Below are 20012 nucleotides of genomic sequence, written 5' to 3' on the forward strand. Positions count from 1 at the left end.
AATCTGTCTTTAAGGGTCTAGTCTCGGCAGTTTATTTAAAAGCTTCTGGAATGTGATTATGCTGGGATTGTATGTTTGTAGGCGGACTTGATATACCCTCTGACCAATCAGACATATTGGAATGAGGGGAGGAACTTGACCACTGGTCCGGTGACTCAGGAGATGGTGTCAGAAATGGGTGATCAGGCACCTGTAACTGATGGTTTGGAGTGTTGTCCATCGGGGAGGAGTAACTGTGCTGAGATGGTGGCGTTAAGAACTGAGTAGTCGTCATAGACTGCGTGAGAGGTGCTGGCAGTGAGCCAGTCAGGATTTGGGTGTCCTGGGGGAGTATGGCATGTAGGCCATTACCTGTCATCTGCTGCATTTCTGACTGGGCCATATCACTTCCACAAAAAGGAGCAACAATATGGCTGCCAGATCCAGAGCTTGGATTGTGCTGCTGCTGCTGTTGTTGTTGCTGCATACTTTGTTGCTGCAGCTGTAAACTCTGTTGAATTTGTTGTATCTGCTGCGCTTGGAGAATTTGAGATTGGTTGGTCATCCTCGTGTTTGGCATGGCCTGGTAGGTCATCATTTGTGTCAGACCTGTTGGCAAACCGTTGTGCAAAGATGTCATCAGACCATGCTGAAGGGCTGATGCTTGTTGGTTACCACCTTGTTGGAGGTTACTCCTCATAGGATTGTACTGGTTTGCTACCATCCCATTTTGCAATCTTGCTAGCCAGTCACACTGCCCATTAATGACAGGTGCACCTCCCACTGTAAACTGCAAGGAGCCAGTGTTTAGAACAGCGCTGGGACTAGACACAGAGAGATGAGTAAGACGGGGCGCCATTGTCTCAAAGCACATTCGATTAGAACCAGCAGCCATTTCTTGCTTGGCATTCATATTTAGGTGATTCAGGCCAATATGAGAATCTGGCATGTTGGTGAGGTGGTTGAGAGGCATTGAAGGAGACTGCTGAAATGGAGAGGTCATCAGAGGAGGAGAAGAGACATCTGACAAATACCCATGAGGTGACTCCAATGAGTCAACAGGAGATAACACCCCAGAGCTTCCTGAATCCAGAAGTCCGTTTTTTCCGTCTTGAGACTTTTTTCTCCTGGCCTTCATATCTTTGGAATCTTTACAACCAGGGCCCTTGGCACCAGGCTTTCGAGCCTTTTTCCCTTGTACTGCTGGTTTCATATTCCCAATATAGCCATTTGGGGAACAGATGGGAGGAGATAAGGTTGGAGCACCCAGTGGACCGTTGTGCAGCTGAGGACTCCTCACCAGGTTGTATTCATCCAGTAACCGGACAATGTCATGATGCATGCGTTCCTGGGCAATGTCACGGGGAAGCCTATCCATGTGGTCAGTAATGTCTCTATTTGCAAAGTGATCCAACAGCATCTTAGCAGTTTCATAGCTTCCTTCTCTTGCTGCCAGGAACAACGGAGTCTCCTCCTGCAAATATGGAAAGTTCAAATTACTAAGAGGGTGGTATGGGATATTTATTTTGTCTAAAATGTATTATCAAGCTGGCGACGTACACTGTACGTCGTCAGTCACGAAGGGGTTAAATCTATTTGTGAACATTGTGCTTAATAAATTAAATAAATCATATCCCCAATAAATAACCCTAATATTTGTGTTGAAAATAGTGTGCTACATAACTATTTTTAAAGGACACCGTTTAGTCACAAGAAAAAGCAAAAATAAACTGCACTAGGTGACATAATTAAAGGGCCGGTCCAACCAAAAATGATATTTTAATTATAAGTCCATTTATTTCTATTATAGGTGTATTTATTCATACCCAAACATATGCATACACACAAGGCCCCATCCACAACTAAAAGAAAGTATTCTCTATTTCCAACAGCTCATACCTTATTGTTTTGCATGTCCTTGTTGGCACCATTCTTCAGCAGGACCATTGCAGCATCCACATTATTTACTGCTGCGGCCCAATGCAAAGCAGATTTTCCTGAAAATGAATTTAAAAATTACATCAGAAATTAAAATTTCTCCAAACATGCCAAATCAATTATCGCAGCATGCAAAGGAGATGCAGATCACCAGATCCTCACCTAACTCATCGATTGTATTCACATCAGCGTGGGAGTTGATAAGTTCTTCAACCATGCCTTCCACTGCCAGACGAGCTGCCAGGATCAGTGGTGTTGTGCCATCATGCATACGGGCATCTAGGTCTGTTGCTCTGTTACGTATAAGAATCTGTTTCAAACAAATAAAAAAAAAATATATGTCTTGAATATCAATGATTCCACAAAAGTAGTATGGCATTTATCTGGCTGTTAAGATGGCCCTCAGGCTTCTAAACTTTCACAAATGAGAAGTATGGACTTTGGAGGTTCTGGTTTCACTTGCTGTATGCTTGCTCTAGACCACCCACTCAAAATATTGAAGGCAAACAGCTAGGATTTTCAGAAGGAATTTAGAAATGACAGCCTTTATATTGCATTTTTTTTCACTTCAGTAAGAATTTCTACATTAAGCTAAACAAATTCTAATGTCTAATAAAAAGTAGACATTAGAATCTGCTTACTGTAGAAATTCAGTGAAAAAAATTATATGTTTGCAGTTATATGTGTACATGGGACAGTCATATTTATGCATTTTTTATGCAGGGTCTGTTTACTGTATATTGCTACACAGTGACCGCGCTTTATGGTTTCTCCCACTGCAAGTCTATCAGTCTGATTAGAGTGACTGAGGACCACAGACCTTCCATGTTTATGTCAGCCACTGGTTAGCTGGGTTGCAGAGTTTATTCTCTGATATTTGGAAAGACTCTACAGATCTCTATACGAGAGCCAGCATGAAAACATGGCAATAGCAAACGTGAACAATCGCACCACAAGTTAATAAGGTCATATTTTCATAAAAGTAACTCAGAATGAGCGCTCCACAAAAATACACTTTTCCTTTAATCCAAACCCTAAACCCACCATTATTAAAAACAAAAGATTTATCATACCTGAAATACGCCTTGGGCATCTGCTGCTACAGCAGCATGAAGAGGAGTCCTCCCCATGTTATCCTGAACATTGGCATCTGCACTGGATTCCAGCAAACGTTTGGCAGCGTCTGCTCTGGCATATCGGGCAGCCAGGTGGAGTGGCGTCTCTCCGGTGCGGTCAGTTTGGCTATGTAGGTTGGCACCCTGCCCAATAAAGTCCGAGATCATTTGCCCAGAAGCATCTTCATCTTCTTCACTGTTGCCAGTTTCCAAGCCTCCTCCACTGCATGCTGCGATCATGAGTGGCGTGAAACCATCTGAAAAGGGGTCAACAAACACAGTTACCTATAGAATGAAACCAGTGCTCGTCACATTTTACCCCAAGTAAGATCTTTACATAAAATTGTATACCATGCAATAGACCAGTGACACTAGCCAAAAAGGCAAATTATAACACAAGCCATTTCATTGCTTTGGTCTGGTAACCCTTATACTTTAAAAGGAAAAAAATGCATCTGAATGGTCATCGTACCTGGTCCGCGTACATTAACGTCCATACAGTCAGCATCGATTTCTCCCTGTGGCGGTGTGGGTGCTATGGATGGAGCTCGGAGGTCAGCTGCATCTAGATGTTGTTGAGTCCATTGTCTGTGATCAGTCTGATCTCCAAGGTCAGGAAGCATCACCTGATCTTCAAACTTAGCAGAACAAAAACACTGATTACCAGGATGTCACAATACCAGAATGCTAGCACTTTAACGGCAGCTACGTTTAAAATTGAAATGCTGGTTGTAAGTGGAAACTGATGTGTTGAACAGCCCTGCAGAGCTTCTTCTGGCTCCTAAAGGATGAGTGATTCCCCAAAGTTGTTTGCATCTTTGCCCCTCCCACATTGATGAGATTTCCCCACAGAACTTTAGGTCCATGCCCTTCCTACATTTGCGAGATTTCTCTGCAGTAGTTTGTGTCTCTGCCCCTCCCACAATGGTGAGTTTCCTGCAGTAGTTTGTGACTCTGCCCCTCCCACAATGGTGAAAGTTTCCTGCAGTAGTTTGTGTCTCTGCCCCTCCTATAAGACCACGTAGAATGTAAAGCCCTTACACTGCTGTACTCCCCACACATTTGTTACGTCTATATTAGGGAGAAGTCATCAGGGAAGGGTGACACCATTCTTTGGCTTTGTGATGGCCACAGTAGTCAAGTAGTTTTATGGCAAGAAGATCATAGCACTGTAGTTCCTGACTGTTATGTAAACCCAATATGTGATTTAACTAGACAACAATCAAAGACTAAAAATACTAGTTTTGTGTTTAGCTGGCCTTTTGAATATGTCTAAAAACTAAACATAAAACCTGACAAAATTAGTATAAAAACACACAACCAATATATCTATATTTCTATACTGTAATGTCCCAAGAAAAAAAATTTGTACAATTTGCAGATGTCTCAGGAAAAACTTACTCTGAATCTCTTGCTGTCCAGCGTTTCTTCATCACCCCACTCATTTTGGTTGTCATCCATCAGCGAACCATCTGCACCATTCTTCAGTGGCCTATAATGTTCAAGGGAACAGAATTAGATGACAAGCTGTAGTCGTATTAACAGATTAGGTGACAAACAAACAAAAATTACTCCTTCAATCCCACCTCTCCCCCTAATAAAAAAAGGCAAATCTTCTCACTTACTTTAAACCCACAGAATCTTCCCCAAGGGGCTCTCTTCGTTTCTTGGACTTGTTTGACTCTTTCACTGTGTAACCCTCTGGGAACCAGAGGTGCCCGTGCTCTCTCCGTCTCTTCTTGTTCACGATGACCCCGGCCACGAGGAAGATCAGCAGGAGGGAGATCGCTCCAACAACCAAGCCAGGATACAGTGGAGAGCTGGGTGGTGGAGGTGCCGTTTCACCTAATGGAAAACAGGACAGACTTGGTAAGACAGACATTAAAGCTGCATTTCACACCGCCGACACAAGGAAAATGAAGGGGAATTTGTTAATAAAAGAGAAAAAAAAAAAAAAAGGAACACTCTTCAGAAGAGAAAAAAAAAATAAAAAACACTAAAAATAATGTTATTTTATCTTACTCATCAGAATTGCAAATTACTGTTAAAATTCTCTTTTGCCCCAGTCGGCAGTATCAAGAGACAGGTTTGCTTTACTCCTTTAAGAAAACGGATTAATGAACTTTATATCACTGCGCTCTCATTGAGCTGTTAAGACGGAGGATTTAAGTGGGATTTTAGAGATACCGTTTCCACCACCTCATGTATGCGATTGATCAATTTCTCTCTTCCCCTCCCCCCACCCTTAAAGCATTAATGATCTCAATAAAAATCTAAGGAAGACAAAAAAGAAAAAAGCAAACATAAAAAGGTATACTATTTAGCTAGCTGGGAGAGGAGAACAAAAAATGAAAGGCTTGGTATTTTAAGTCATCAGACTGTAAAGAGTTTGGAATAAGTCCTTCTCTATTCTGGTACCCCACTTACTTTTTACAGCTTCAATCTTATACGGGATGTCTAGGTTCCCAAGGGAGGCAAGCGCTCCAAGAAAGGCCGCTACGTCTGTTGCGCTGTTAAAGCACTGGGATGAAGCCTGGAAACATTGCCGGTTATCTATTTCCAAGTATACAATTGACCTGTTAGGGGGAAAAAAAAGGAAAAGGGTTAGTCATACATAGTGGCAGCCATTAGTGAACCTGCTAGTATTGAATGTGTGATTTAAAAAAAAAAAAAAAAAAAGTTAGTTTACATTTTTACTTCCAGCTGGTCCAGTTCCCTCCGATACCGTCCAGGGATCAAGGAATCCCTTAAACTGCTGAATATGGCACTGGAGGCCTCAGACCATTCTGGTACAGATCGTTTAATGTGATGCTTCTTAAGCTCCTCCTTGTTTCCATAGTACGGGATGATCATATAGTCATTGTTTTCATTCTTCTTGAAGACAACATTGGTGTGCAGAATTCGACTCAGCTCTCTGAGGAAATTAAAGGAATTGTTCTTCAGCTCCTCTGGAGTCATAAGGACCACCACCACCAAGGTGCCATCTGCCAGTTTCTCAGGCATGTTATTGGCGCAATCCAGACCGTCCCATTCACACTCAGCATTGTTGCAGCCTTGATCACAGTGTCCATCCTGGAAATGGTCTTTACAGTACTGGTCGTAAAGAGGGCTGGAGGTGAGGGAGAAAGGAGAGATATTTTTAAAAAACTTGATATATGTACATATGAAATACTGATAATAAAATGTTTAAAGCTGAAATCCCAGAATAAAAAAAAAAAAAAATTCCCTTGCAGTGAGGCCTGTCCTCACTGCAAGTGTTTATTGCTCTACCCCTAGATTTAACAAGCATTTGAGTGGAATACTTAGCTTCTTACTCGCTCTTGCAGGCTCCGGCACTCCATGTTGTGCAAGAGCATGGAGTGCAGAGTTATCAGCACTGAATTGTACATGATAAAATCAACTTGCAACTGCCGGCCTGTCTTAGAGTAGATGCTGTAGGGGACTGATCGCACAGATGGGAGGGAGCCTGACAGAGTGAGGAATAAGGTATTACACCTTATTCCTCTACCTCTAGACTGAACGAGTATTTAACCCTTGAAGTGTGGGAGAGGGGGGTTGGGCCCACTGCTAGTGTACTTTTTGTTAAAATTGACGGGCTTCAGCTCTAATTTTTACCTATGGAGTTGCGCGTTAATACACAATGTTACTACAATACGTAGCTAGATTCTGTTCTAGAATTTCTAGGCATAACTTAATTTTAGGCTATCATTTACTTTTATAATTTACTTACTTGCACTGGACTTCAATTGTTTGGCAGTCAAAGCCATCATAGAGGCAGCCTGCGTTGTTGCACTGTGAGTCGCATTTGTCATCATTGAAGTACTTCCAGCACTGCAGTGCCTGCGAGCAGTTCTTCCATGGGTCATTGAAGTCAAGCGAACAGTCTCCTCCGTCCCAACCGCAGGCATTACTGTTGCACTGAGCATTGCAGATCTTGTTCCCGGCTTGTGCGGCACACCAATCACTCTCGCACTTTTCGCTGATTTTGGGTGGAATGATGTCCTGGCCTGAACCACCTTCAAACTCATAGTCCAGAATGTGGCAAAAGAGACCGTTAAAATGCCTGGGACAGATACACTGATAAAATGGCTCCTGGGGAAGAGACTTGCATGTGCCACCGTTATAGCAAGAGTTTGGATTACAAGAACTGCTGACTGCATGTTGGCACTCTAGACCAGTAAACCCATCGGCACACAAGCATTTGGGGCTCTTTAATGTAGATATACAGGTGCCCCCATTCAGACATTGCAGGTTTCCACACATACGAGTGTCATATTCACAAGTAGCGCCATCAAATCCCTGCAACAAAGACATTGTATCACACAGAGTGCATTTAAAGGAAATATGCAGATATTCAAGTGAAGGATATCAGTTTTATGTAAATAGTCTTAGCACTATTGATTACTATTTCTAAAACATTATTTTCATGTATAATTTGTAATTATATGTGTACATGTGGCTGCCATATTTGCTCATTACATATGGAGGCTCCATTTCCTGCTCTGCAGTGCTACACAGTGGTTGTATTTTATTGCTTCTTCTCACATTGCAGGGGTATGAGTTAGCCAAAACAAGTTAATCATTATTACTATTATAATTATACAGGATTTATATAGCGCCAACAGTTTGTGCCGCGCCTTACAATATAGAGAATTCAAGAATACAATTCAAGACAAGATGTTGTAAGGAGGGCCCTGCCCGTGAGGGTTTACAATCTAAAAGACAGATCTAATCCATCTATAGACTTCACACATTATGCCCCTATACTTACCGGTGGACACTTGCAGATGAAACCACGTTCCGTATTGCTGGCGATAGCGCAGGTTCCTCCATTCCTGCAGGGTTTCGTTTTGCAGCCATCAAGCAACGATTCACAGCGCCTCCCTGAGGGGAAAGTAACACGCTGTAAACTTGAAAGCCCACAATAACTAGACCATAAAGCTCCACAAATGCATGAGGGTTGTGTCTTACCCATGAACCCCTGCCTGCATTCACATTGGTAATCATTAATGAGCTGCACGCAGTTCTGCGTTCCGCGGGCATCACAAGGGCTAGACAGGCATTCATTTACATCTCCTTCACAGCGCTCGCCAACAAAACCTGGCAGGCAGTTACAGTGGTAGCCACCTACACGGTCAACACATTTGCCGCTATTAAAACATTTAGGCTCTTGGTTGGGTCCTTCATAAGATGGATTGCAGTCATCAATGTTAATTTCGCAATGAACGCCTGCAAAAAAAAGCACTTTATGAAATGTGGAAATTTAGATTTTTTAAATCATTCAGAATAACTGGTTCACTTTGCAAGCATACATATTTTTTTCTGCTGTCAGCAAGAGAACACTCTTTGTATGTGGTTTTCACCATAGGTGTAAGAAAGTAACATTCTATGGACAGAGGGTATCCATAAAGAAATGTAATATTCTAACAGAATTTCAATGGGATCGTTTTCTGACTCACCCTGCGTTCCTCTGGGACAGGAGCATTTGTAAGTGTTGATAAGATCAATACAAATTCCTCCATTCTGACAAGGGTGAGAGTGGCATTCATTGATCTCCTCTGAGCAGTTAACACCATGATATCCAGCTACGCACTGGAAAAGGCAAAAACAAACACATAGTCAGCTGATCGCATCTCTCTGCCACGATTACACCGACATGTCAGGAATTCAGTTTTATAATGTTAGTAAAACATCAAAGAGATGGTATACCTCACAGGAGTAGCCTCCTAGGTAGTCCGTGCATGTAGCTCCATTCTGGCATGGACTGGGAGAGCATTCATCCACCTGCGCCTCGCAGTAACTACCAGTGTAACCGGGCTGGCACAAACAATAGTGAGTATTCCCAGTGTCCCTACATGACCCGGAATTGCGGCACAGATTGTTAACATCCACATCTAAAAGAAACAATGGTCATGTTAGATGGACTAGAGTAGGTAAAGGTGACTTGTACAGAGAATGACCCGAGTTGGTATTCATTATTATGGCCTAATTCTAGCCAAAACTTTTTTAGTTTTTCATAAAGTGAGTGAGAGTCAGAAGCTCTCAATTTTACTGCTGTGTCCTTACTAGGGGGACTTCCCCTCACATTCTGTCCAGATGACACCAGGACAAGAAATGAGATGTTGTGGTTGTCACTGGGACAGGAAGACACAGACAGCAAAAAAAAACCGGACATATTCTCATCCCTGACAACTCTACTAAATACATGTGCTTTTGTTGCTGCATCTGACTGCATCAGAGAGATATTCCATGAAATTTTTCCTTGTGACACCCTGTCACCAGACCAGGAAATGAGGGAATCTCTCTCTAAAGGAGACAAACAGCGATTAAAACTTGGCAGATGTTCTAGCCCTTTTACACTTTATAGAAGCCTAACAGTTTTAGCTGGAGTTTGGCATTTAACTCTATGCAGCGGTTTTGTCACTATTGGGTCCCCAACTCACTTCGCTGTAGGGCAGCAACCTCACACGAAACATTGGGCACATCACAGTACAATCCGGTCCAGCTACTGTTGCATTCACATCGATACAGATTATTCCTCTGCCAGCATTTTCCTCCATTTTTGCAAGGAGAGGAGTCACACCAATGAACCAAATTCTGTTGAAAATTTAAATAAAACTGTTGAGGCACAAAACTCAAAAACACTAAAGCAAATAACATGTCTAAATTCAGACTCTTTGTCCATGTGGGTAAACAGTAAAAGGCTTCAATACCTACCTGGCAGTTTAACCCAGTGTACCCCTGAGGGCAGGTGCACTTGTACGTGCCATAGCTGTCCTGGCATGTTCCCCCATTCATGCAGGGTTTGGAGTCACACTCATTGATGTCATGCTGGCAGTAGCTCCCGGTAAAGCCAGGTGGACAGAGGCAGGTGAATGTGTTGATGCCGTCGACACAAGTGCCACCATTGAAGCAAGAGCTGGAAAAAGGAAGCAAAATGTTATGGCATAACTTTATCCCTGAGTTATTTGAAAGGTCATACCTAACAAATCTGATATTTCAGTATTGGTGGATGCTAGAGAGGGCCTTCTACCTCTCCGATACTCTACTGGTAAGATCTCTGCACTGCTAGCTTAAATAGGCAAACACGCAAGATGGAGTGGAGCGGTAATGGGAATTATGGCAGGAAGATCTCACTGTTGGGGCATCCAAGACATAAAAGAAGGCCCAGTAAGCCCCACCCAAATGTAAAATATCAATTTGGGTAGACTGACCATTTAAATCCTGTCCCTTTGCCCATCTATTCCAGCTCCAGAAACTGACACTAGGGACTGTAACATGTTACAGGCCAAAAACTGTTCAATGTTAAACTTTATAAATAAACCTGAACTAAATTAGTGATCTGTTCCTCTCAGCTGCTAACCATTATTCTGCTGTAAGCCCGCCCTTAGGACAAGGTTAGCCAATTACAAGGTCTGTAAACCTGATTAGCACATACGTATTCAAAATTGTGGCAATCGTGATCCTTCTTACCCACAAATAAGTACACTTTTGCTAGTAGAGAGACAAAGTCTATATAAACCATTCATATACTTAAACCCAAAACCAATATTAAGGCCAAAGGGAGCAGTACCTTTCTGTGCAATCAGGTGTATTAATTTCACAATGGATGCCGCTAAATCCAGATGGACAAGTACAAGTGTAGCTGTTGACGCAGTCAGTGCAGTTGGCACCATTTTTACACGGGTTGCTCGCACATTCATTTATGTCCTCATTACAATTTGGACCACGGAAGCCCGGCAAACAGTTGCAGAAAAATTCGTTAACACCATCAGTGCAGGAGCCTCCGTTGTGGCAGGGATCTAAAAAACGGGAAAAAGGAATAATGAAGAGGACACTAAAAAAAAACCAAAAAACTCCACCAAAGCAAATAATATTTAAAATGTATATAGAACATTTCTGAAAGGCATGCATACTCCCCTTGAAAACACTGCAAGTACAGAAGAATACCTGTTGATCTGTCAGAAATGCAGCATGCTCCTAACTTATGGTTTGAGCTTACAACACAGTGCCCTCCGCTGCTCTGAAATCCCAACCACTTGTCAGCCCTGCCCGATGAACTGCAGAACTTCACCTATCTCACATCCCTTGCGCCCCTCTCTACATGCATACATTGCCTTAATTCTCAGCAAAAACAGTGCTGTTGCCCTGTCTCCCAAGAGCCTGCCCATACACTGTCCAGGGAAAAGGCTCTTGGGAGATGTAGCTCTTGAGGCGTGGTGAGGATTTCACAGAAAGGAAAAAACATCTCCCTACAGGAACATGGTAAAAGAAAAAAAAATAATGCCAGGATAAGCTCTAGAGAGGGAGAGAGAAGTTTAAGGGGTGGGGGTAAATTTTGGTTATGCGACACTCACTTGGCAGACAATCGTTGATATCCGTCTCACAGTTCCTGCCGGTGTACCCGGGTTTACAATTACACTTGTAGTTTCCGTTAGTGTTCTGGCACAAAGCACCATTTCGGCAAGGGTTCTTCACGCATTCATTGATGTCAATTTCACAGGTTTGGCCTGGTGAAAACATGTATAGATTTACAAAGAGGAAAAACAGAAGAGCACATTTTGACTTCAGCATTAAAGATTTTTCTTTCTTGGAAGATCTTTTTGGTTGCTGGTAAAACATTAATTGCTCTTGAAAGAACTGCAAGACTTTTTATCCAAATATCAAGGTCCATGCACAGTAACCAAAAGAACCACAATATGCATAATGTAAATGATCTCCTGAGAGTGAGGCATTTAACTAAGAAGACGTCAGCTGAGGTTATCTTTTTCTTTGTGAATTTATAAATGGATTTATACACAAACCTTGCCATCCCACAGGACAAAGGCAGGAGAAGCTTTCATAGTCTTCAGACTCCTGACATCTGCCTCCGTTCTTACATGGGTTGTTACCACACGGTGCCAGCACATCTTCACATGTCTCCCCTGACAAGAAAGCAAGCCTTACTTTAATACACTCAGCAATCAAAGAAAGCTAAATAACCAACAGGAAAGCAGAACACCAACTGTTTTTCTTTTTATGGCATAGGGAAGGGTTAGTATCTCAGTCAAAATGTTATTGCTTTGCCATTTTCTGTCCTGACACCATAACAGTGGAAATTTTAAAAATCACATCTGTCACAGCAGAGGTGCCCCATTGGGAGACTTGGTCTCACTTCCTGTTTCAGTGACAATTGTCAGGGAACCAGAAAACAATAAAACCCAACAGACTGCAACCTTTTATACTCTCTTCAAAGGTAAAAAAAAAAATCAGATTCTGATAAAAAGCCAGTGCACTCAAAAATGATCTTTCAGTAATAAATCACTCAAGATGCTCCTATTATATTCTTCACAGTATAAAATATAGAAATCCAGCAGAAATAGTGGAAGACCCCAATAATGGGCCAGGAACTCGGCATAGAAAACTTGCCAAAGCGCTACCAAGAAATAGAAATTTCAAGGGCAGGTTTAACTCTCCAATAACCAAAATATCAGTTTGGTATGGAATGACCATTTCACGTGAGTACGGCATCTGCAATACTACATTAAGATATAGTAAGGTTTGGTGGGATGCATGTGAGGTTATTACATAGCTGGTAATCTAATTTTCTGATTGCAACAAAAAATCTGCGCTTTTGGAAAGTAAACTAAAAGTCAAGTAATGATCCTAAAGCTGCTATGAGAGGTGTAAAGTGAAAGTGTAAAGTGTTGTCACAGCGCTAAAGGTTTGGAATAAATATGAAAATATGTGAATATATATATGGATCAAAACATGAGTGACACCCTGTGTGTAAGTCTTCAAAAAAACTTACCAATAATGAATATAAAGTACCATAAAGGACTGAAAAAGTGCTGATGTGCAGACAATCAACAGGAAAACTACATTCCTCAATAGGATAGGTTAATAATTCACATATTTTCATATTTAATCTAATTTTCTGCTAGCTACTATCTCTCTCGTCTGTGGTGGCCACTTTCCAAAACCTTCACGATCCCCCTTTGTTGCTTTGGAGACCAGGACCAGTCAGGAAATTCATCGTTGCTTCCTTCAATTGTCTGCACAGCCATTTTAATGGAAGGGGAAGCAGGAAGCGAACATGCAGGTTCTGACTGGGACCAGTTCCCAGCCATTGCATATCTGTCAAAATAACCCTTATCCGCCCCATGGAGGCCAGACTGGGTACTGTGGTTGTTGGCCTCCGTTACTGTCAAAAGAGCAGAACAAAATATGTGCATAGGAGATTTTTCCACCCAGAGGCCCCTGAAAGTATCTCGGAAGCATTTCCAGAGAGTACCTCAGCCTGTTTTCTGGAAAAACAATGTAAAAAATGTTGTTGAAAAAAAGAGCACGAGGCAATTCATCTTTTTTTTCTCCAAGCAAAATATTTTCCTTTTATTTCGTTAGGGCAGAACAATGAATACTGCCAGGAAAACAAGGCTCGGCTTTTTAGGGGGTGATTTTTTCCTCTACACATTTACACAAGTTATGGTTTAAGCCCATGATCATTAAGATTGAAAACTCACCTGTCATGGTCCTTGCATTTCCACCACAATATGTTGTCACAACATGTCCCACATTTCCCCCAGGATATAAAATAACTACAATTCTGCCGGTAGACAAACTACAACTGGAAGTTGGGAAGGGAATCGCATATGAAGCATTCCTACTGACATGTATTACTAACTCTGGCTGTGACTTCCTAAATTCCTAGCTATTCTTCTGTCTTTAGCAGTAATACAATAACATATGCAGATAATGCCTAATCATGGCTTCTTGCATGCAAAGCCATATTATTGCTGGAGGTCAAACGCAGAGAACCCACAATGGCATGGATGAGGAGGTTGCACTTTTTCCACTGCACAGCACGCACGCACGCCCACAATGACATTAAAAGGAAGATGATGTTTGCCTAGTTCCGATTACTACATGGAAGATATATCCTATGTGCTGGGTGGGTGGCTGACCTGTATAGGGGAGTGGACAAATGCACTTGTATCCGGCAACCCCGTCTATGCATGTGCCTTGGTTCAGACAAGGATTTGACGCACACTCGTTAATGTTGGTCTGACAGTTTACTCCTGCGAGAACAAGACATAATGTTACATTTTATCATTAGGTTAGAAGAAAAAAACAAAAACACACCTGTCTAGTAAATTCATCTGTAAAGGAAACCTAAACCCTCAGTTTCAGAAAACACCAGAAAAATAAAGTGTTCTCCAATTTCCTCTAAAATTCCATGCTGATCCCCAATGCCAAATGGCTATTCCCTAAATAATTATTCTGCAGTGTCATTTCTAAAAATTATTAGTAGCCATTTAGATTGTGTGCATTTAGAAATACACCAGCCTTTCTTGAAGCAATCTACTGAGATGGCTAGAACCGTTTCCGGAGGTGTTTTACACAACTCTTACTTTAAAGAACCCTTTCCATAAGCACATATTCTTCAAGGCACAAAAAGCGCCCTGTGTCTTTTGCAGTAATCTTAATGTAAACAATTTTCCATTGAGCTTACTATACGGACCATTTATGTATGAATACACTGTCCACTTATGAATCCAATGCCACACGTTTATACATTAAACAGTCATGTACATTTGCATCCTACTTCTCTTGCCACATTGCCTTTTGTGTGGGGGTCTCATACTAACCAGTGAATCCTTCTCTACAGGAGCAGATGTAGCCGCTGGTCATGTCCTTGCAGGTTCCGAAGTTCATACAGGGATTGGAGTCACACTCATTGTTATTAACATCACAGTTGGTGCCGCTCCAGCCAGAGTCACAATCGCACTTGTACCTTTAAAAATGTACAGTAAAACAAAGTCACTAAACATAACTACAAGACACTGTGAAACTATTTCCAGAGTAACACTCATATGAACTCTATTAACCAGCTCTAAACTGATGACAAAGAATTATTTACAGTAAACCACTTCCATGCGTCTATAGGTTCTTTTCCTGCACCTGCTGGCCGAAACCTGCTGTGGGTATGGCCAGAGAGGGGAAGCCAGATCATCACAAGTTAAACATCAAAAAGCAAAATATGCCACAATGCTGCATCCCCAACCAACAGGAATTGGGAAAAAAACTAAACCTCACACTAAAACTAGCTCTACACAGATTTAAGCGTCTGTCAAATTACCCGTTGACTCCATCGCGGCACGTCCCATGGATACAAGGGTTGCTGCGGCACTCATCCACTTCGGACATACACGTGTGTCCCTGGAAGCCCTCTGGACAGGTGCACTTAAAACCACTGACAAGGTCTTCACAGGTCCCTCCGTGACTGCACGGGTTGCTGGCACATTCATCAATGTTGATATTACACATTTTTCCTGTAGAAGACATTTTTTTTTTAGACAAATATCACAGTATAATCTGGAAACATTTTTATTTGTGTAGCTTGTGAAGATGGGAGGTGGGCCTCCCAATATGTAGGTTAGCTGATCAATTAAACCAGACATGCTAAATAATTAGCCTGTGCCCACCATAGACGGGTAAGATTGCAGAGATAAAAGGTGTGGTTTCTCGTCACAGTAGAATTACTCATCTCATTGTCTACCATGGCATCGCCCCCTAATTGAGGGAGGCGTTACCTCATTGGTGCTCCCTCACTAGCAACCCAGATCTTGCAAGCAACATATATTTGATATGCTCGCAATTAGAATTAGGCAATTCTGCCATTGGCACTTTTTTTTTTACAGGAACTGTTGCTACATTGGGGGTTATGATTTGCAGTCAGTCAGTCATTTAGATGCAAAGTGTTTTTTAGAATTTAAATCATAAATTGCAAAAAAAAAACAAATAGAATGAACTCTGTTTGTTATGCTTTCCTCTGGGTTCCTTAAGTTACCTTACTCTCCAGTCACTGAGACATTCAGTGGGATACACAGTGAAAAAAAAGCGTCTATTGATCACAGGACAGATGAGGGACGGGAAGAGAGTTCAATAGCTTATACCTTTAGGCTCTGCACAGGTAATCGGTAAGCAGTAGAAAGGGGTCTTGCTTAATTAAGGAATCATATTAACCTACCCTAACCACGCACCAGTCAGACGAGCTTAGAAACTCGATCCACTAATTGAGTGGAATAGTCTAGATTCCCTAATTGCAAACTTCAGTCCTTACTCCCTCCAGCCGAGTTCACATATCACTTCCTGTGACTAATTGAAGCCTCATCTCTAAAAACGAAGAGGAAAACCGATATGGGGTTCCCCTTCTCAGTTTAAATACAAGTTCTGATAAGAAAGATAAAGAACAAAATAAGCTTTCTGTCCACCTGCCTCTCAGTGAGACAACACAACACTGAGCAAAGCTGGCTATAGATGGCTTTAATTTCAGCCGATTCCTAATAATTTGGTCGTAACTTAAGCCATGGGTAGCCATGTCAGCAGCAACCAATCCTACAAAAGTCGTAAAAGACTGAGCCTGGTGGAAAATGACTGGCCGAACAGTAGAGATGCACCGATACCGATAGTAGTACTTGGTGACGAGGGAGCATGGAGTTGGCTTCCCGGCCAATTAGGAAGCCAGGCGAGTCATTACCCGCCACCCAACTTCCTGATTGGCCAGAAAGCAGACTCTATGCTTCCTCATTACCTGGTGGGGCATGGAGCATGGGGACGGCTTCCCTGCTAATCGGAAAGCTGAGCGGCGAGTCATTACAAGCCACCCGGCTTCCTTAATGGGACTTTCAATATCTGTATCGCAGAGTACCGGAAAAAAAATATCGGTACTCGATACTGAAAAACCGGTATCGATGCAACCCTACTGAACAGTGACTGCAACCTATCAGATGTAGTCACAATAGAGATATTCAGGCTGGCAACCCACAAAAGGTAACAAGAGAAATCTGGATGTTTATGGCTACAATCAGATTGCACAATCTGGTTCAGATCTGCCATAGACAATATAGCTTGAATACCTACAATTTGAATAGTTTATGTAGGCCATCACATTACATAGTTATGGTAAATCTAATCATTTTATAATGTGTATGGCCAGTCTGAGTGCTCATTAAGACGCATTACCTGTGTAGCCTGGTTCGCAGGCGCACTCATAGCCATCAATCTTATCAATGCATTTGCCAGAGTCGCATGGGTTACTGGCGCAGTCATCCAAATTGATCTCACAGTTTGTACCTTTAAAAGAAAAAACAAGTTAAAAGCCATTGGTCAGAGAATTCATGTTTGTTTTTTTAATGTGAAACATTTTGCTCACTGTCCATGGTACCTTTCTCTCTGTCTTTATAAATCAGCCCCAATATAATAAATGGAAAACTGAACAATCGCAGAGGGATGAGGACACTTACCCGAGGTTCCCTTTGGGCACTGGCACATGTAGCTGTTGATCTGGTCAATACATTCTCCTCTGTTCTGACACGGCATGCTTTGGCATTCGTTAAGGTTAGTGTCACATAGCCGCCCAGTAAACCCAGGTCTACATAGGCAGGAGAAAGTGGCGATGCCATCAATGCAGGTACCATAGTGGCAGGGGTCTGGGTAGCAGTCGTTTATGTCCGTCTCACAGTGCACCCCCGTAAAACCTGGAAACCAGAATTATTACACATCAGACATGTATCTGTAGGTCATATGAAAGCCAGGTAACCAAAGTGCCAAAATATTTAGAACTCTACAAGTAAAAACCAACCGCCTTTCTTGTAACGTAGTAATAAGAATGCATTTAAAATAAAGTACCTAAGCCACATTGTTCCATAGAGAAGTTCATTTAGCTAGGGAACACTCCATACTAAAAGGTTGCATTTGACCTGATTTGGCTGCAGTTAAATGCACCACAATAGGACATGCTGCGTTCGAAGAAATGCAGCACAACACAAAGCAGGTCAAACGTCGACTCTGAACTGCCATGTTTACTGGTCGATGAAAGTAAATGGGATTTTGCTGACCTGTGTTTGAAGTGTGTTCTAAACGCATGTCAAATGCAGGAAAACTACGCCTGTCAACAAGAACCCATTTATTCTTCCCCTTTTTCCTGTATTTAGATGTTCCAACTACTGTAATTGAGGCCTTATTGTTGTGGTTATATGTAAACAAGTAAAATATCAACTATAAAAACAAAACCTTTTGACAATGTTGCAAGATACATTATAAAGTTTTCCACACTCACAGAGGACAAGGTAAAAAACCCTGGGCGGTGCGAGTGGATATTGCAGCTTTCATGGCTCACTTGCTGGCATTCATACAAGCCTGATTAGAAGTTATTCAACTGTGAGCCATCTCCAGCATGAGCTGCACAACAATAGCGCCATTATCCCCCTTTCTCAGCTCATGTCATAGAGGCTGCTCCTCCCCGCAGCCCAGAAAGGCCCTTGCTGTTTTCTAAAGCTGCCTCAAACTTTTTTCCCGCGTCTTTTTTGTCTGTGTATGGAAAAGGCTCACAGCTCCGGAGAGAAAAAGGACCAGGCACAAAAGCAGAATAGAATAGGAGGCCTCTTTGCTGGCAACACCTTTGCCCCACACTCCACATGGAAAGCAGTCTGCTTTCGCTCTAATTGTGACACTAGAGCCCGAGACATCTGCTGCAACAGATCCCTTTCTAAAAGTACTACTTGGCTTATAATCTCCTGCTTATTACTGCACATAGCATAGTTTTCTGGAAATCTGGCTGCTTAATGTATCAAAACTCCAAACCGCTTCTTGATGAAATGATTTATCAAGTGCTGATTTATATTGTAGTTTATTACAGAGGACTTTAGACCATTCACATCAGCCCTCTCCCCCACTGAACTGTGCAATGTTACCTATATCTTAAGCCATTTTTTGCAGATACAATAGAGAATGAATAAAACCCATGTCAGGTTTTTTTCTGCTGCCGGTTTTTAGTTTGGGGGAGGAATTGAGTGAAAATCCCCCCGAGACCCAACAGGAAGTAAGAGGATATCTCTCAAAAATATAGGCAAAGCTCCTTTTAGACTGTTGTCATGTGAAACAGGCTTCCCCGTTAAAAGATACACCCTCTATTCCTGTTGAACTTTCTGCAGGTGACAATAGCAAGCAGGGAAATAAAGAGGGTGAATCTCCCCAGCTGCGACACAGACAGCAATAAAAACTGGTGGATCTAACCCTTCCAAAAAAAAAAAAACAATGGCTGTAGATATACTTTATAGAAAACCTATACCAAAGTATATATATGTAGGCTGGCATTGCTGATTTCTTTTAAAGAAAATACTAATTGACCGTCTGTCATGCTGATGCAAATGCCTCAGTACATTCTGAGCTCCTGACCTCAAATAAGAAAATCAGGAGTCCAGTGACAAAGAAAGTACATTCAATGCATTTGACCCATTAACTTATCAGTATTATTGAGGGAGGAAACCCACAGAAACAATGGCAAACATACAAGCATGCAGACTGCTCCTAGATGGGACCACAAGCTGTAAAGCCACATTGATAACTGCTAAGCCATCGTAGACAGGCCTGACAGTAAAAATAAAAAAAATAAAAAATAAAAAGATTTAAGAGTTGCTGCAAAACTGCACTTACCTTCTGCACATTTGCAGGTGTAGGCATTCGGTCCATCTATACACTTAGCGCCATTCTTGCATGGTGTACTGGCACATTCGTCAATGTCATACTGACACTGGGGCCCATTGAAACCTATGGAAGGAAAAAAGTACATTGATGCAACCTTATGTTCAATATAGATCACCAGCTACAAATAGTATGACTTGGGATGGCAATCGTTGGGATAAGATTCGTTTTTCAAATTTCTATTCGGGATTATTAGACCAGAAGGCGGCTCAGACACTAGGCCAATGCAAAGCTTTCCCCTTTTAACCTCTCCCTTGTAAAATACCACATGACCGTTTGTTCCCCGCCTAAGCCCATAAACTGCCCCCCGGCCCGGGGTCTGGCTCTCATTGAGAGCTTCGCATTTACAATCCCACACTGAATGCTCTCAATGTCTGCTCTGGGATTTCAGCTGATCCCCTCAGACCAGAAAGGGCAAAGTGTGCTCTTTATTCAGAAATTTCAGAACTTGCTGTG

General features: G+C 42.1%; 1 protein-coding gene across 1 annotated transcript in view; it reads right to left on the bottom strand.

Moving 5' to 3' along the window:
- Nucleotides 1–6: 6 nt before the first annotated feature.
- The window catches only part of NOTCH1 (notch 1), a 64313-nt gene continuing 44307 nt past the window's right edge, over nucleotides 7–20012 (bottom strand). Inside the window, exons 10-34 of the mRNA XM_018560444.1 lie at nucleotides 19509–19622; nucleotides 17318–17551; nucleotides 17037–17147; nucleotides 15151–15343; nucleotides 14660–14805; nucleotides 13976–14089; nucleotides 11837–11956; nucleotides 11390–11542; nucleotides 10606–10834; nucleotides 9750–9951; nucleotides 9476–9629; nucleotides 8742–8926; nucleotides 8492–8624; nucleotides 8007–8261; nucleotides 7804–7919; nucleotides 6763–7331; nucleotides 5722–6141; nucleotides 5460–5608; nucleotides 4658–4877; nucleotides 4434–4524; nucleotides 3505–3670; nucleotides 2991–3289; nucleotides 2080–2227; nucleotides 1879–1976; nucleotides 7–1453 (exon numbers count right to left, since the gene is read on the bottom strand). Coding sequence (XP_018415946.1) covers nucleotides 32–1453; nucleotides 1879–1976; nucleotides 2080–2227; nucleotides 2991–3289; nucleotides 3505–3670; nucleotides 4434–4524; nucleotides 4658–4877; nucleotides 5460–5608; nucleotides 5722–6141; nucleotides 6763–7331; nucleotides 7804–7919; nucleotides 8007–8261; nucleotides 8492–8624; nucleotides 8742–8926; nucleotides 9476–9629; nucleotides 9750–9951; nucleotides 10606–10834; nucleotides 11390–11542; nucleotides 11837–11956; nucleotides 13976–14089; nucleotides 14660–14805; nucleotides 15151–15343; nucleotides 17037–17147; nucleotides 17318–17551; nucleotides 19509–19622 — 6041 coding nt within the window. The 3' untranslated portion in view covers nucleotides 7–31. The remainder of the gene's footprint in view (nucleotides 1454–1878; nucleotides 1977–2079; nucleotides 2228–2990; nucleotides 3290–3504; nucleotides 3671–4433; nucleotides 4525–4657; nucleotides 4878–5459; nucleotides 5609–5721; nucleotides 6142–6762; nucleotides 7332–7803; nucleotides 7920–8006; nucleotides 8262–8491; nucleotides 8625–8741; nucleotides 8927–9475; nucleotides 9630–9749; nucleotides 9952–10605; nucleotides 10835–11389; nucleotides 11543–11836; nucleotides 11957–13975; nucleotides 14090–14659; nucleotides 14806–15150; nucleotides 15344–17036; nucleotides 17148–17317; nucleotides 17552–19508; nucleotides 19623–20012) is intronic.

The sequence above is a fragment of the Nanorana parkeri genome, unplaced genomic scaffold (genome assembly GCF_000935625.1).
Source record: "Nanorana parkeri isolate BGI_ZX_2015 unplaced genomic scaffold, ASM93562v1 scaffold455, whole genome shotgun sequence".
Lineage (NCBI taxonomy): Eukaryota > Metazoa > Chordata > Amphibia > Anura > Dicroglossidae > Nanorana > Nanorana parkeri.